General features: G+C 37.8%; 1 protein-coding gene across 2 annotated transcripts in view; it reads right to left on the minus strand.

Moving 5' to 3' along the window:
• fgf11b (fibroblast growth factor 11b) overlaps positions 1 to 17604 on the minus strand; it is a 43336-nt gene that overhangs the window by 21315 nt on the left and 4417 nt on the right. The window contains exon 2 of one of the 2 annotated variants that reach the window (XM_057320417.1): positions 1857 to 1967. In XM_057320417.1, the coding sequence (XP_057176400.1) occupies positions 1857 to 1967 (111 nt within the window). Of the gene's footprint in view, positions 1 to 1856; positions 1999 to 17604 lie in introns of both variants that reach the window. The other variant, XM_057320419.1, reaches the window with a different exon arrangement.

Raw genomic sequence — 17604 nt, forward strand, 5'->3', positions numbered from 1 at the left:
CATGAATGAATGAATGGAGGCATTTATATAGCGCTTTATTGTGTATTGATGTACACCATTTCACAATGTTCATGGGACGCTGTGGATGTAGGATTATTTAACATGTGCGACTGTCATCATTGCAACAGACAACCGTGACATGTACGCTAGTCTTTGACAAACCACCAGGAATGTGCTACACTAGTGCACAAAGACAACTGCCAAGCCAATGTAATTCTTAATCTGTTATATGTACACACAAAAAACACAAGCAAACTTACATCACATGTCTGCCTTCATTGGTATGTTTTCCTTTCTCGTTTCCTTTTTTCGGGATGTTCTTTTGACTCAACATAAAAAATGATTATTGTACCAATCAGTCAAGGACATAGACCTCAAATTGAACTCATACAGAATACGTTGGTTTAAACAAGACTTGCATGAGTGTGCAGATCGTTTTTAGAGGAACTAGAGGAAAAACGTATATTGTGGAATTCTTATTGTGATTTTCCTATTGTGTCTGGTTTTAAACCTTTTTTTTTTAACTAAGTACGACAACGTCCAAGAGTGAATAAGTGAATTACGTCCAGACATCTGATTCAAATACACAGCATGGCCAAAAGTATGATATCCACTTCTAATTAATAGGATTGGCTGCACCTCTAATTTCAGTAAAGGTAAATCTATTAACAATGACATTCAAGAGAACTGTGTGCCTCCAACTTTGTGGCAACGGTTCTGTGAGGTGCTTTTCTGCTCCAGCATGTCAATGTCTCGGAGGACAAAGTGAGGTCCAAATGATTTACTGAGCTGTATGAAAGTACTGGCTTGCACAAAGCTCAGATCTGAACCCCACTGAACACTTTTGGGAGTATTTGGAATGCTGAGCCAGACCCCCATCGGCCAACATCAGTGCCTGACCTTTTGATGCTCTCTTGTCTGAATGGCATCAAATCTCCACAGATATGTTTTAACATCTAGTTGAAGACCAATCCAGTTAAGTTGTTATAGCAAAAAAGAGACATCCAACTTTCTATTAATGCCCGTGGTTTTGTTCGACAAGCACATGGGTGTTGTCTTTAGGTGTCCACAAAGTTTTGACCATATAGTACAGATTGTCCCTATTAAAGGGATAGTTCACCCAAAAATGAAAATGATTTCATCATTTTAACACCCTCATCTCATTCCTTCTTTTGCAGAACACAGGATATTTTGAAGAACGTTGGTAACCAAACAACACTGGCCCCCATTGACCTCCATTGTATGGACACAAAACCACTGAGACATTTCTCAAAATAGCTTTTTTTGTGTTCCACAGAAGAGAGACTCACATAAAGGTTTTTTATTTTTATTTTTGGGTGAACTGTTGGTGAGTAGCTGTTTTGGCTCCTGCTCGCTCATTTTACATCATTTTGTATAAAACAACTGTTCGATGACTATACGTAAATATAAAGCAGCAATAATCAGCATTAAACCATTAAGCTTGTCATTTCAGCTGAGAAAGTGCACCGAGTGTGATCTTCAATCACGTTACGGAGTGTGAATCTTCAAACTGGCACCAGTGACCGTAGGCTAAGTGTTATACACCTGGCCTAAGGCCTCACACACCGGACACATGCCAACACTGAGCTCTCAAATTAATTACAACGGACAGACAGACAGAAACGTGCGTGAGGAGACTCAAAGACGAAGAAAATGAGTGATGCGGACAGCAGAAGTTTATTTTACGTCTGTCTAGCGGTCATGGCCGCGGACACGCGCAGACGCGACACAACTCATAACAATAAGGCTTTCGACAACTGACCAATCAGGGGTCACGTTGAGCATGTCAGGTGTGAATAATGAGCGGGAAAGAGCACGTGCACACACACACTCACAGAAGCAGCTGTTCTCGTCCCTTATGCCGTCCATGGTGCCATCCGACAGCATCTGCAGGTAATAGCCATGCTGGCTGTACAGGCGGGTGACGATGCCTTTCAGCTGCGGCTCTGCAGAGTGAGAACATGACACGCTGTTAGCCTGAGGAGAAAACATCACAGCTTGTGTTTTACATGCATGACAGTTTACACGGAGCGCACGTCATGTTGTGCACAACATGAAAAAGATTTTATTTGGAATTCATACAAAACATCCTAGTGTAAACAATATATTAAAACAAAACAACAAATGCTCAAATACATTGTTCTTCACTATAATCAAAGGAGATGTCAGTTGTGTTTCAACTAGTATCAACTTAGTTTCAAATATTAATCCTAAAGGAAAATAAAAAATAGAAAGAAATGACACAAATGTTAAAATACATTAACAGTATAAAGCTGTTAAATTATTGCAGATTTATCAATAATGAATCTGGATTTGGGTAAATTTGATTAGAAATAATGATGAAATGAAATGGGATATGAATGAGTTCACACTGAAATCTTCAATAATATTGACTTGATTGCAGACTTGGCAAATCTGGGCTCTGTTTGTGAAGTCATTGAGATCTCTTCTAATACTAATAATGGAGAAATTTGTGAGATTTCTGGGTTTCATTTTATCAGAAGAATTTTCTGAGACCCAGAAAGTTTAAGCATAAGTTTCCATTTGCTCTCCATTAAATCTCATTGGTCTAGGAGGAACAACTGAGATATCAAAAAATCTCATCTGGGATTTTTCTTATGGGCACTTATAAATGTAGAGTACAGTATAATTAAATGTTATCAGATAACAACCATGTTGCATTTAAAGGGGAGGTCTGATGGAATTTCACTTCTTTAAATTTAGTTAGTGAACAGTAAGGCTGTTTGAGCATAAACAACATCTGCCGAGTCGCACCGCTTACACCGTGTCTACACCGGACACGGCGCGACGCGGCAAGAGACAATAGAATGCATTAGAACTCATTATAATTTTACATTTTGTCCACGCTGGATGCGGCGCGGTTGCGTCCGGTGTAGACACGGTTTTAAAGTTCACAGAAAGGGAGATATTTTCTGAACAGAACAACGAATGGCTCGTTGGGACAACAACAAACTTTTTCGTGAGTTAGTAACATCATGAATCCCAAAATTAACATCGACCCTGCCCCCTGGAACACGAATAGGGAAATTGGCGGGACATCTCAACACACACTCTAAGCAGTAGACCAATCACAGAAGACTGGCTCGGCTTGACCAATCAGAGCATTTCAGAAGGAGGGACTTCATAGAACCAGAAACTCAACAGCCTGTTTTCTGAGAATCGAGATGACGGTGTAAAACACAGGTGAAATATGTAATATAAAAAAAATTGAAAATGGAAAAATATAAACCTATTGTTCAGCACATCATAAACATAAGAAAGACTTTGAAAATAGTCAAACTAGGACCCCTTTAAGTAATTTCAGCACCACTAGCATCAATCAACATGATTGGCAGGTCAGGATTTGCTTCGAATTGCTTTGGTTTGATAATGCAAAGAAATTACGAGGTTGTTATGTGTATGTAAATGTAGTCCACTAAAGGAAAAATAATCAATTTCAGTTGAACTTCAACAAAAACTGAGCAAACCAGAGTTGTCCACATTGACTATCGCTTTTCAGGTATTGACTAATTTAACATCACTATCCAGATTGCAGCTGTTACACTTGAGATCTCCAAACATCTACTCCAAAGACCTGATGGGTCAGATCGGACTAGGCCACCTATTCCAGGCTTCACATATGGGCCAGATCATGATTTAGTCCTGAACTTTTGCCATGCAACTTAAAACATATTCGTGTAAAAATGCTCCAAGACAACATTTGCATTCTCATGCTCTATGATATTCCTTCTTAATCTAAAGCTTTGTATTTACTTTTACGGTTTTACCTCATTTTTAGTTTTAAAGAAACTCACTGCATGACTGACGGAAGTAAAAGTGCATCCTACTCCCTAAAAGATTTATTTGCATCGCACGTTTATTTATGAGACTGGAGGAGAACAACAGAAGCTGAATGTTTTATTAGCACAGTCCCTCTGGCCTACTTTGTGTTCATTTGACAAACAAGTGGGAAAGGTGCTTGTTCCATTCTGTCAGCATGCAGGTTTTGAAATATGTCCCCATCACAAACCAAAAGTGTGTCATTACGCTTCTGTGTAAACACACTAGCTTTAAAAAAAACATGTTGTTGTTGCGTTAGGTGCTGTTTCTTTACAATCCGTTCTGATGAAAGTTCTGATGAAATAAAACTCGCGGGGTAGCGGGGTAATTTCAAAGTCATTATCAAGAGGGGTGGGTTGGCTTGTTATGAGTTTCCACTGGGTAAATTGTATCTTATAATTGTAAGCCCATGGAAAATGTGGGCTGCACTGGCTTGCAATATAACTCCCTGTTACCCAATCTGGTGTATTTTTATTTGATAAAAACGTTTAACCTAGGATTTCATTAACATGTTTATTTAATATCTATGTAAACATTTCATGCTTACAGAACCACACAATTTAGTGTTTTAAACAGTCCCAAAGTTTGTTAACAGGGTAGCAAATATTGAAAAAATATTAAATAAAACTGCACCTATAATATTTAGTTTGATCTCCTGAGGTGCACAAAACAAATCTCTCATGAAAGAGAAAATTACAAAGTGGTTATCTGAAAGGGTAGGATGGCTTATGAGTTTCCACTGTGAAGAATATTAGTTAAAGGTTTATATTGTCTAATTGTGAGCCTGGTTGAAATATGGTCTGCACTTGTTTTGCTTTAGCTGGTGGCTGCTTAATTATTTTTTTACTAAGCATCCCGCACAAAGAGAGAGTGAGGAAAAACGTTTTTGAATGTGTGGCTTTTCTCGACACCTTTAATGATTCAGAAGACTGTAGAATCTGCTGAACTTTTCCCAGGACCTGTGAAAGCTCATATTGATCTCACCCCCACAAATCCTGATAAAAATTCCACTGACACAAAGAAGTTGCGAAAGCTCAGAGTGATGGTTGTCGCAGTAGTTCTCTTTTCTGAGATCATCAAGAAGGTATAGGTTGTTAGCAATAGGAAATTCTGTCTCTGGCACTTTCTAACTTGACGTGATGCATTAGCCATTAAAAAAAGAAGTTAAGTGATCATTTGGCAGGCACGGTGGCAAAATAGCGCATATACTCTCATTTCATTAGAGAATATAACTCTATATGTGTTGGACGGACATAAAACGTATACTTACACCCTCATTTGATAAGCAGCTCGAGCATGACAGGGCTAAGCAGAATCTCAGTTAATATCACATCTCTTCATCACTGTATCCACAAACCAGGTGCGTTTCCCAAAAGCATCGTTAGCCAACTACTGTCGCAAGTTCCGTCGTTCTAGCATAGTTCAACGATTTAAGCGTTTCCCAAAACCATTGTTCCAACGATCAATCGCAAGCAGCATCGCAAAGTTGCGTGGTTGGAACTACAGGTCTAAATTATGACATGTAGACTTACATGCATCAAGCTTTTGATCAAAGCAATTAAGCAACATGCAGTGCATTCCATAGCCATCATTCTAAATATATACAAATAGGAGGACACTTATGAATGAATGAAATATCGTGAAATAAATAAACAGATAACAAAAATAGGACAAGAAAAGTAGTCCTTAAATGCAATGTATGTTATTTACAGCAAGAATTTGACTTTAATTCGATCTGAACGTATTTATTAGTAGACGTCATTACCCCACCACCTGTGTGGATTCATCAACTAGATTGCTGACCCAACTTGGTTCAAACAATTTATCTCCGACAGAGTTACTACAGTTTCGGGAAACAGTCGTAACTACATCGTTAATTTCCCCAACGATGCATCGTACTATGGTGGTTAACCAGCGAGTTATGTTGTTTTTCGAGAAACGTACCCCTGGCAGCATGACAGCATGCACACACTAATGAGTTACAGTGTTTAACTGCATTTAATGCAGTGTGGAATTTCATGCTAACCTATCTTTGCATTGCAACTCAAAAAATTTACTTAGGTAAATTTCTTGAAACTTAAAAATGACCCGAAAAAGTAATTTGAGCTAAGGGACTAAAACTATAGAGAGAGAGAGAGAGAGAGAGAGAGAGAGAGAGAGAGAGAGAGAGAGAGAGAGAGAGAGAGAGAGAGAGAGAGAGAGAGAGAGAGAAAGGATGACCGCTCTGGTCTCCCCCCTGGGTGCTGTTTATCCGGTGGAGGTGAGGTGTGTGTGGAGAGAGGTAGTGTACTGAGTCCAATTCCAGTCTGTTACAGATGGTAATTTTGTCAGAAATCACTGAGCTGCTGCCAACCCAACGCTGGAGATACAGCAAGTGACGGCTGGTGTGCTGAGCAGGAATCTTTCCTGTGAGGGCCAGTCACTACCTTAAACTCTCCCTTTTTATTTATCACACACATTCACTCACTAGCTGACACTGGATCACTCAGGAATTAGCTTTCAGATTTAAAACAGGTATTTCTTTTAATTAACAAGTTTAGACAAAAATGTATTATCAATTTCTTTATTCATTTTCCAGCAGAATAACCAACAAACAGATAATGATCATGAGGCAGTGTGCTGCTATATTATTACCCCCATAAAAATTGTACCCTCTTAAATCCCATCAAACTTTAACAATTTTACAACATAGTGCTCCTTTAAACGAACTCTCCAGAACTTCAACATAAATAAAATAAATTAATAAACAGATAATTAAGTAAATACACAAGGAAAGTAAACAAGGAGAAACAAGTTATTAATAAAAAAAAGGTAAATTAGGAATAAAAAAATAACAATATAGTAATCAAGTAATAAGAATAATAGATAGTCAGTCAGTTCTTTATCCAGGAAGGGTTGCCATACTGTGTCAAAGGTCTTTAGGGAACCCAATATTGAAAATCTAATTTTTTCCAATTTAATGCAATTGATAACTTCCATCGAACTTTCATGGCAATTTTTGCAATCGCAATTTTGAGAACATTGACCACTTCTGTCACATGACTATTTTCTAGGTCTAACTAAGTTTCCGTTTCTATCGATGTGGTTAATGTATTGAAAGTAAATCTATTTACTTTGTCCATTTGCTGCCTCATAAGGTGAACGTTATCTTGTAATAACTTGTTTGGGTTAAATTCATGAAGATGAGAAGTTAAATTACATGAATAATCTTTAGTGATTGATTTCCATTTGCATATAGGCTAGTCAGGGCTGGGAAGGTTACTTTTCAAATGTATTTCACACAGATTACAAAATACGTGATTTAAAAAGTAATCTGTAACGAAATAAATGACATTAAAATTCCAATTAATAACATTGGTAATTTAGCCCTAACTGTAATTTGATTACCACCTATTTTACCACCTCATATTTTTAAACTCAAAAGTTACATGTATTTCGTTATTCCCCAGCCATGCATATAGTTTTACTACAAATACTATAAATAAACTAGTGGTTTTTGTGGTAACAGTAAATTGTGATTACTATGGTTTTATCACAAATAAAACCATTTAAGATGTGGTGATTGGTTGCTATCGTTAAACCATGGTTCCTTTTACACTATTTTACTATACATTAAACTTTTAATTCAAAGTATTTAATATATTTAGATACTGAGGGCTTTCATACTACAGTGTGTAGACTCCAGAAAGAGCAGTATAATACATGAGTCATCACTATTGCTGCGTCCTAATTAAAATAAATAGACAAATTTTGTAATGTTTACTTTAGTGGTGCATCACTTTTATTTATTAATTCAGTGACTAAACTCCTCCCTCTCGCAATGAGTTTTTGGAAATGTCAGCTTTTAGAGTGCTTTGGAATGCTTCGGATTTTCACTTGTAATTTGGAGACCATCCGGATACATCAGGGTTAAAAAACTGATTATGAATGTCATTAGAGACAGATAATTTGCGAATTGGCATGCAGCGCATTATGTTAGCATGCGACATACATTTTGGAAAAAAAAAACATTTTTTTATTACAGATACTACAAATAGCTGTTTTTACGACATTAAGTAAAAGTGTGTCTTATGAAGGTCTTGGGTCAATTTTACTCTTTGAAAGTATTCAATTGTTGCTTTTGACTAAGTCAAAATGCTAATGTGAAGTGATCTAACTTTCTTTTGACTGATAAACCCAGACATCAGCTTTTTTTCTGCCTTATTTTCTTTGCTGGCAAACTGCAGTTTTTCAGCAGAGGAAATGCCATCCGTTTTTGCTCTGTTTTTGAATCACTTCACACTTTGGTCCCTTGATGTTGTTCATTGTCTGACCGCACCATATCAACACTGGATTGAAAGTGCCTTTTTGCTGCCATTTTGTTTGAAACCGAGCTTAATAAACGTACTGCAAAATAAATGTCTTGTTTGATTTGAGATTGATTTGTAAATTTTGACAACAGTTTGACTGAAAAAGATTGTCTCATCATTTGCCATAATGATATTCCAACCTTATGACTTTCTTTCCTCTTTGTATCACAAAATGACACAAATTAACGAATTCCCAATTGGGTAGATTGAATACATTGGCAACACATTATCACTCAATTGTCAAAATGCTAATGTGAAGTGATCTAACTTTCTTTTGACTGATAAACCCAGACATCAGCTTTTTTTCTGCCTTATTTTCTTTGCTGGCAAACTGCAGTTTTTCACAGAGGAAATGCCATCTGTTTTTGCTCTGTTCTTGAATCACTTCACACTTTGGTCCCTTGATGTTGTTCATTGTCTGACCGCACCATATCAACACTGGATTGAAAGTGCCTTTTTGCTGCCATTTTGTTTGAAACCGAGTTTAATAAACGTACTGCAAAATAAATGTCTTGTTTGATTCGAGATTGATTTGTAAATATTGACAACAGTTTGACTGATAAAGATTGTCTCATCATTTGCCATAATGATATTCCAACCCGGATGGCTTTCTTTCCTCTTTGTATCACAAAATGACACAAATTAATGAATTCCCAGTTGGGTAGATTGAATACATTGGTAACACATTATGACTCAATTGGCTTTTCCTCTTTCGTTTGTCCAATCTTTCAATCAGTTCTCTCTTTTTGCATATTCTGCATTGCAACAGATCATATTCTCCATATTGTTTGTAGCAATATTTTTCTCTCTCCCCCCACCTTACCACGATCCCCTTTCACCCCTTGCTTTGTCTAATTTAATCTCACGCATTGATAACTTTTAATTAATATGATTGGCTGTGGGATTCTTGTACTGTTTCATTGTGTTTCTCATGCTCGCTTCTGTCACCCCCGGTGAAGCAATTGAACAGCTAACGTACATACATGCGACAAAATCTCATATCCTTCTCTCTGTGTTCCCCTGGGAACAGCATTGAGCGATGCTGGTTTTGTAGAATTACTGATGCACAGATATTCCCTACACTGGCTAAAATGATACAAATGTGTGTTTAAGATAATCAATCTTTTCTCTCTGGTTCTATCCGGCTTTGTATTTGATTAGTATCTTTTGGCCACTTACAAAATCAACAAGCAAACTGTAATATGCACTTTCTTGTAAGGAGCAACTGCTTTCCGTATCGAAAACGGTGACTGTTTATTTAAAATGCGGCACTGCCTGTACTGCTTCTCAAAGACAGAAAATCCAATAAGCGAGATGAGACCTCTGTGTGTGCGTTCAATTATGTGTATGTGGTTTGATCAGCCACGCTGAAACAGAGCCAAAAGTTGCACCCTAATTTTTCTGCTGGTGTACGGAGACGGTTTGATGGATCGATAGAGGTTAACTGTGCTGTAGCCTTATGTGTACGTAAGTGTGTGCGTGCATGAACTGCATTTGTGTGTGTGTTTCCTTGGTGGAAATCCTGCTTGACGGGTTAGTTCACAAAAAAATTGTTATTTAATCACAGTCTTGTTTAATCGTGACTTTCTTTAATGGAACAATGTCACTAATTTTGTAGAATGGTCTTAGAATTAAAAGGAATAGTGACCGAGGCTGTCAGCCACAAACATCTTTTTGTGTACCATAGAAAACAGATTTTTGTGTCATTCATTTACATTACATTCATGCATTTTGGCAGACGTTTTATCCAAAGTGACTTGCATTGCACTACATATTTGTTTCTAAGTATGTGCAATCCCTGGGATCGAACCCATGACCTTGGCATTGCTAGCGCCACGCTCTAATCACTGAGCTACAGGAAAGCATTCTCCCGTTAGTAATAACTTTGTCATCATTTATTCGCCCTCATGTTGTTCAAAACCTGTATATGATTTTGTTGCGCGCAACACAAATGAAGGTATTTTGAGAAACGTCACAGTGGTTTTGTGATTCAATGGAGGACAGTGTTGTTTGGTTACCAACATTCTTTAAAATATTTTTTATATATTTATATTTTTGGTGTGTTTTGCAGAAGAAATAGTCATACAGTTTTGGAATGACATGAGTGAGTAAATGATACAGAATTTTTAGGTGAACCATCCCTTTGAAGCTGTGTTCTCGGTCATGCTAGCTGGTTTATAGTGTACGCGGGCCATTAGTTGGTCAACCAGCTATCACGTTGTAAAAACAGCTTGACCGCTTTACCCTGGTATAACCAGCAGGTAACTTGTTTGTTTCTGGTGGTCCAAGATACCAGATTGCCTACCACATTTTATGGACTAGCTAGCATGTTTGAAACAACTTAGTCGGATTTCTGCACGTTTCTATTTTGTGTATGTGTATGAGAGAGGTTCTGTAACAGAGTGTAAAAACGTCTGGTATGGTGTGGCCTGCTGCTTTATAGTTGTGAGATGCAGGCTTACCCCATAATGATAAGAGAGTACAGAGTAATTACAGGCGCTGCTTCAGCGAGCAGCCAAGGGCATCTGTGACTCCCCTCCCTGACTAAGGCCAAACTACCAGGGCTTCCCTCAACCTTTATTAGGACTCCCTACCAGGTTCTTTCTCCCCACTGTCTCTTGCTCTCTGCACCTCTCAGCAGTTTTACAGTCTTATCTCTCCCCTCTCTCGCCATTATCTTTCCGCCTCTGCACTCTTTCTCTTCTTCATCAAGTCTTTTCTCCTCTCTTTTCTCATACCCTGCTTGTCAATCTTTTGATCTCTCTCAATCGTGACCGCTTTTGCCAAGAAGGATGTGTTCCTGGTCAGCCTCTTTTGCTTAGTCCTGGATTAACATTGCAGTCAAACAAAGTATAGTCTCCACAATGTCAGTAACGTTAACCCTTACCATAACGAAGTATGAATTACTTCTAAAATCTTTGACTTTTCATTCTCCAGTTCATTTACCTCTATGCCCGGTTCTGTGCTTTGTGCCAGTCAACATATAAATATTTTTTGTCAATGATCTTTAGGAATGTAGCCAATGATAATTTGCATAATGTCCCAAATTTAATTAAATAGAGACCAGTTGTGCGTATCTAGTAGATATACCATCTTAAATGACATGCCGTTGAGTGCACATGGCATTCAGAAAATAATAATTGTACTGTATTATACATCAGATTTTCAATAAATAATGTAACGTGAATGAATAAATAGTAAAATCCACCATCTGTTACATTATCATTCATTGCAGTAGGGAATATTGGTTCCGGAACTCGTCCTCCTTGACCGTCAGACCTTTTTAAATTCTTCTTTTCATCATCAGATATTGCCTCTCTTTCTTTACCTCCCTTCCTTATCTTTCCGCACCCCTCTACCGCATTTTACTTACATCTGTGTGTTGGGTTCGCTGTGTGAAATATCAGCAAAGGTGAAAATAGCAGGAATAAGTAAAGTAGGCACCCATGTGAGCTGCTTTTGCACTCGCACATCTCCCTGAGGCTTACGAAACACATTTCTATCACAAGACCCAGTTGCGTGAATATCATATTGAGTACTGCTTTTTTTGCACACAATATTTTGGCACCAAAACCTGTTTTTCTTATCCGATTTATAAAGTTTGTACAATTTAAAAATCTTGTCTTAGGGCAACTGAATATTTAATGAAATTAGCAGGTGGTACTTAATTTTTTTTTTTTTAGTACATTTTCTGTTGATGGCAGCAGAAATTTACCAAATGATAAAGACTTTTTTTAATGCTATGCACATGGTGCAGTCAAGCACATTTTTCAAGAACATGTTGGACGTGTTGCCATCCTTACTTAATTTGCATTATTCCTTCAGTGTGCCAGGTACAACATAAACACAAACAGCGTATAAAAATAAACAATGCTATCATCGAGCACATTTCATTTCCAGTATATACCCCGCTTGTGTTTTAGTATTATTCTTTGAGGGATTGATGATCCAGGCAGTCTTTCTTGGGGTTGTATGTTTGACAAGACTCTGTCAATGTCATTCAGAGACCTCACGGACCGTCCCCTGAGACGACAGGCACGTCCCATTCTTTTGTTTTGAATTGACAAAATGAGATGGAGAGGCAGCCTGAAAGAATGGATAAATGCTGACTAGCAAGCATTGAAATATTGTATAGCACGCTGCTGAATGTTCAGAATTTGAATGAAAGGTGATTTAACATGCCGGTTAGATTTCGGTACTTGCGGTGGAGGACGTGTTCTGCTTAAGTATAAAGCAATCCGAGTCTCTGGGATGGCAGCCCACCAGTAATGGAGCCTTGCTCGCTCATGACGTCAACACCAGGCTCTTAAGTGCTCAGAAATTACTGAGGTAAATGTCTACTTTTTCTGTCTGCTCCTCTTTATCCTCTGCCCCACGCGTACACGCACTCCTCCTTTGTGTGTGTCCATCTTGTTAGAGGTCAAACTCAATCTGTCCTTGTCAGGTTTAATCAAAGTATCCACAAATTCAATTTCAACCGCTGTGTGAGAGAGGCTATTAAGGCATTCTTTGTCATTCGCAATGTCATTAGGGAGTGAGACAAGAGGGCAGGAAGGTGTTTCCGATTCTGATGCGTTTACTCATCGTTTTAGGGGGGAATAAAGCTTTCCGTCACTCCCAAAAGGTGCCAGAATTCATTCATTGCACTCCGAGAGATTTCTAAATGCTTTAAAAAGCCCACTGTTGATGGCAAAGTAACAACAAAGATCTTAATAGTACAGTAAAAAAAATCTGTTAATCATTTATTCACCTTCATGTCATTCCCAACCCGTGTGTAACATACAAAAAGCAGCATATGAATTTAAATTAATTCATTTAATTTTGGGGTAATTGTTTCATCTCGTATCAACAAACTGTTGTTTTACCAATGTAGCCTATATATCCATAAAAGTGTCACATGCTTTCAAATTGTATTATGATAATCAGTTAATTTTTGGTTATCCTTGGACCTCGCCAATGTTTTTTTTTTCAACTTTGTGGTATTTTTCATTTTAAAACAAATTTGTGTATCTGCCTGTAACATTTATATGCCTGCTGTTGAGTCTTGAAATGTATGTAATCATACTGTACAAACTGCGTGCATATTTCATTCTATATGTTTTACCATACAATGTACATGGCAATCAGACATGGTTATGAAACTTATTTAGTACTATAACAACAGGTATCTAGCAAATGTATGTACACATTCTTACACATATTTATACAAATATCCCTACAAAAGTCCAACAGGGAGTAGATTAAATGCATTTTGCTCTTTTACCACACAGCGCCTTTGGCTCACCAAAAAGATAAAGCATTCTTTATTCTGTTCATTACTAAGCTCTGCTTCACCCACTAATTTTAGTTTAGTTTGCTCAAATACCAAATACCATATCCGTCATTGCAATAGTACTCCTTTCCCCCATATTTCTTGACAATTTTTGAAATCTCATAGCCTTTCTTAGTGTCATGCTAGTCTGTCAAACCTTTTACCACATATGATTAATTTTTTTAGCACGTTCATTGCATGTACTGTACTGTATGTGACTCTTTTTCCAGGATGAGTTGACTTTACTAATCATACGCATATGATGAATATGATCATATGATGAATGTTGCCTTCTCTCATCTCTTTCAGACAAATAAAGCCCTAATCTGATCTCTTCAGAACTGATGGACCTTCCCTCCCATCTGCACGCTAAGTCCAGCGTTCATGCCCGAGGGGTGATATATATGCTGCACGAAAATAACCCACCAAAACAAAATCATCCACCAAAACCAAATCATCAATCCCTTCACATCTCAAATTTTAATTCTTTGAAAGATTATGGAAGCCTTCTTAATATTCGGTTGTGTAACGGCATAAGCTGATGTTTGGCGTCCTCATTATCAACAAAGGAGTCTGGGAAATTCGTTCGACTCCAGCTGCACACCAAAAACTAATCGGATATTGCTTTCATACAGATGGTGGCGAGCAGCAATTGCCAGAGCTCGGATTTGTCTGGAACCGAGCTCCCGGTATGGCAGATTTGGAAGACATTTTGGGCGCTTCCGTTGTCGGGTCAAACGTTGCAGATTTTAGACTCGGGAGCCTAAAACTCGAAGCACTAGTACCCATCTGAAACCTGACAGATGGGTAGCACACTAATTTTTCATTTAATAGAGTTCAATTCATATTAATGGCTCTCTTGCGGAGGATAGTGCAGATTAATGCTGTTAGCTCCGAGAACGCCTTGGTTAATGTTAACACCAATAAAATGTGTGCTTTAGGAGCCATTAGTCACATCTGGGTTCTTTTCCCTGGCACATTATTAAACTCTTTTGGATGGTCAATCACACATCGTCCAACTCGGCCCTGACGCACAGATCTATAGTGTTAACCGCCCGGTAACCTGATGCCTCCATGTCTTTCATTTCTGTCGTTTGTATTTTTTTCTCATTTAAAATCACCATACATTTCGGCCTCTAGCATCATCCAGAAGGACCTGAGAGGTGTTGATCTTTTTGTTCATTTGTGGGCTAACAATGTAATTAATGAACTGTGTTAATTACTTGATTAGGTACTGTGTGCTAGACCACAGAAAACAAACTGAATTCTGTTAGTTTGGCTGTACCAGCGGATAGATAATCAATACTACTGTACATGTATAATAGTTTCCAAGTTGGCATGAAATGCAAGTTGTGGTTTCTTATGAATTGTGATGTATGTCTGGGTGAAATAATAAAAAATAAACAATATAGGATGGGGTTTGGTTGCATGTGGGAATTTACTGAATTGTTGGAAGCCTGGCCATTGGACAGTCAGAATAGTCCCGCCTCAGCCGAGACATTTTATGTAGGCTACTTGAGGAAAGACTATCAGGGCACATTAGTTAAAAATGATCTGCACGGATAAATTATTTATAATAAAACACTGCAATATTTCATAAAAATGTAAAAATATATATTTAAAGAGTACATATCTAGGGATTTTAAAGGTCCTACTTTGGTTTATGGAGTGTCCAACAACAAGTTTATGTACATAAAGGGTGTAAAAACACTATTATTACGTCATAATAGGCAGTTATTCTTACCTTACTTCTTGACTGACTCTCAAATGATTCATTCCCCGATTCATCTGTCTAATCCCCTCCTTTCCGCTAGCCTAGTCTGATGTGATTGGTCAGATGGTCTAGTCTGCTGTGATTGGTCTACCGCGAATGAGGCTCACAAGCTGTACAGTGGGAGAAGGGTGAAGTTTTCTCGGGCAGTCCTAGCAAAACGTAGGCGGGGACGAAATGTAGTGACGTAAATACGTGGCGGTTCGCGAATCGGACTAGGGATGACTCGTTTGCGTGATTCAGAGTCGACTCCCTTTTTCCAAGCCAATAACTTTGTTATTCATTCACCTTCGGATTTACAACTTTGCACACTGCTTACTTTCAAACACGGCAACATTACACATTACAGGAAATGTCATTTTCATGATCTCATGTTATGTACTTTTTAACCGTATACGTTTCAAGCTACATCCACAAATATGAAAAAAAAACGAAGTAAACTTTTGCACTTACGCGAGGCTTGATGTTTTTGACAACAATTTAACGTTTTTTAAGTAAACGTAAACATGTTGTTATCGCTTGGTGACAAATCACCTCAGCACTATGAGAGTGGAAGTGGCTTAGCTGGCTGAGATTTCAACGGAAGTACATCATCACCTTGCGTGCATGTTGTCTATTAGTTGTCTTATGAATAATTATGATTAATGGCGATTCATTGTCTGTTTTAGGTTTTTTATTAATTATTAGGATTACAAATTGTCTTTTGTGTGCTTCATTTATTAAGTAATTTTGTGATTATTTACTCTAATCCTTTGTAAGTTGTCACAAGTATTGATACACTTTGGAATTAATTGGAATTAATTCGAACAAACTGATCAACACAAAAATAAAAAGTTGATTCGACTCAAATGATGGAAAAATGTAAGAGTACTTGCAGAGCAGGGACGGTGGATGCAAATACTACATATTCACCCTTCACCCTTCATATTCACACCATTAAGGTGCACAGTAGTTGTGATTATCTGAAATAACTGTGGTTAGGTCAAATAACCTCAGTTGGACAATTGTTTAATAATCATGACAACCCTAACCACAGAGTACATTTTCCCTCTGATTGTAAAAAAGTATTTTAGTAAAACACATACTGTGGAAGTCTAAGGGACTGAAATATTTTAAAGCTACCACTTTTGTTTTTATTTTTATGTATGTTTTGTGGTTAGTCTTTATAAAAGTGTGTATTTAATGTGTATCCTATAAATATTGTTCCCTATAGTCTTCCATATCAAGTGTATTACTGTACACTCAATCTTTGTTTGTTTTTAAAAACTGAGGAATAAGTTAAATCATTTTATGTAGTAATCAATAGAATTCAGTGTAAAGGTTACCTTATCTTGAACTCAACATTCCTCAAAGATAATACAACTTTTGTGTTTTTGTTAGGAGGTTTTCTTATATCATTGCAAAAGTAAGTGAGCAAACCCTTGTTGCTGTGAAAATATTGACTGCTATTTTAATTTACTACTTGCCTCTCTTTTTTCATCATTCCTTTCGCTTGCCCTTCTGTTTTCTGCATTGATCTGTTTTTTCTTCATGTTTTGCGTTTCCACCTGCCTATCCTCCTCTTTCCCCTTTCGTCCACCTTCTTCCTTCTCTCCCCCACTTCCTTCCTCTCTGCATTACTATCTCTTACCTCTGTCTCTTTCACTCTCTCTTTCTTTCTGACCCCTGGCACTCGGAGTACTCGGATGAGAGGCTACCTAACACTGTGCAGTGCGATCAGGTGTTGTCGAGTAAGCGAGATAGAGCCCATCTTCAACGGTCAGCTTAATGGTGTCCTCCTTGCAGCGACACGTCCTCGTGCCCTGAGCGACTCCTTTACTCCCAACCCAGTGTGCAGAACTGCTGCATTCCCCTTCCTGCACATCTGCAGACCTTCCCTCTGTCTTTTTTCAACTTTCTGACTTTGTAGATATATTAAAGGTTGTATGAGCGCCGGAATTTTACATAAATACAATTACCGTAAAGGGATAGTTCACCCTAAAATGAAGTTTCTGTCATCATTTACTCTGCCTCTTGTCATTTTAAACCTGTATGACTTTCTTTCATCTGCAAAACACAAAAGAAGATATTTTGAATAATGTAGGTAAACAAAAACCATTGGTCCCCATGGTCTTCTGTTGCCGACATTCTTCAAAATATCTCCTTTTGTGTTCTGCAGAAGAAAGAAAGTCATACATGTTTAAAATGACAAGAGGCAGAGTAAATGATGACATAATTTTCATTTGGATTAAACCAGAGCCGTTGTAAAACAGAGTTATTACACTCTATTTCACCACCGTGTGGTCGCGTGGTTCATGGAGCGCTCAATATTT

Source organism: Triplophysa rosa, linkage group LG22 (assembly GCF_024868665.1).
Source record: "Triplophysa rosa linkage group LG22, Trosa_1v2, whole genome shotgun sequence".
Lineage (NCBI taxonomy): Eukaryota > Metazoa > Chordata > Actinopteri > Cypriniformes > Nemacheilidae > Triplophysa > Triplophysa rosa.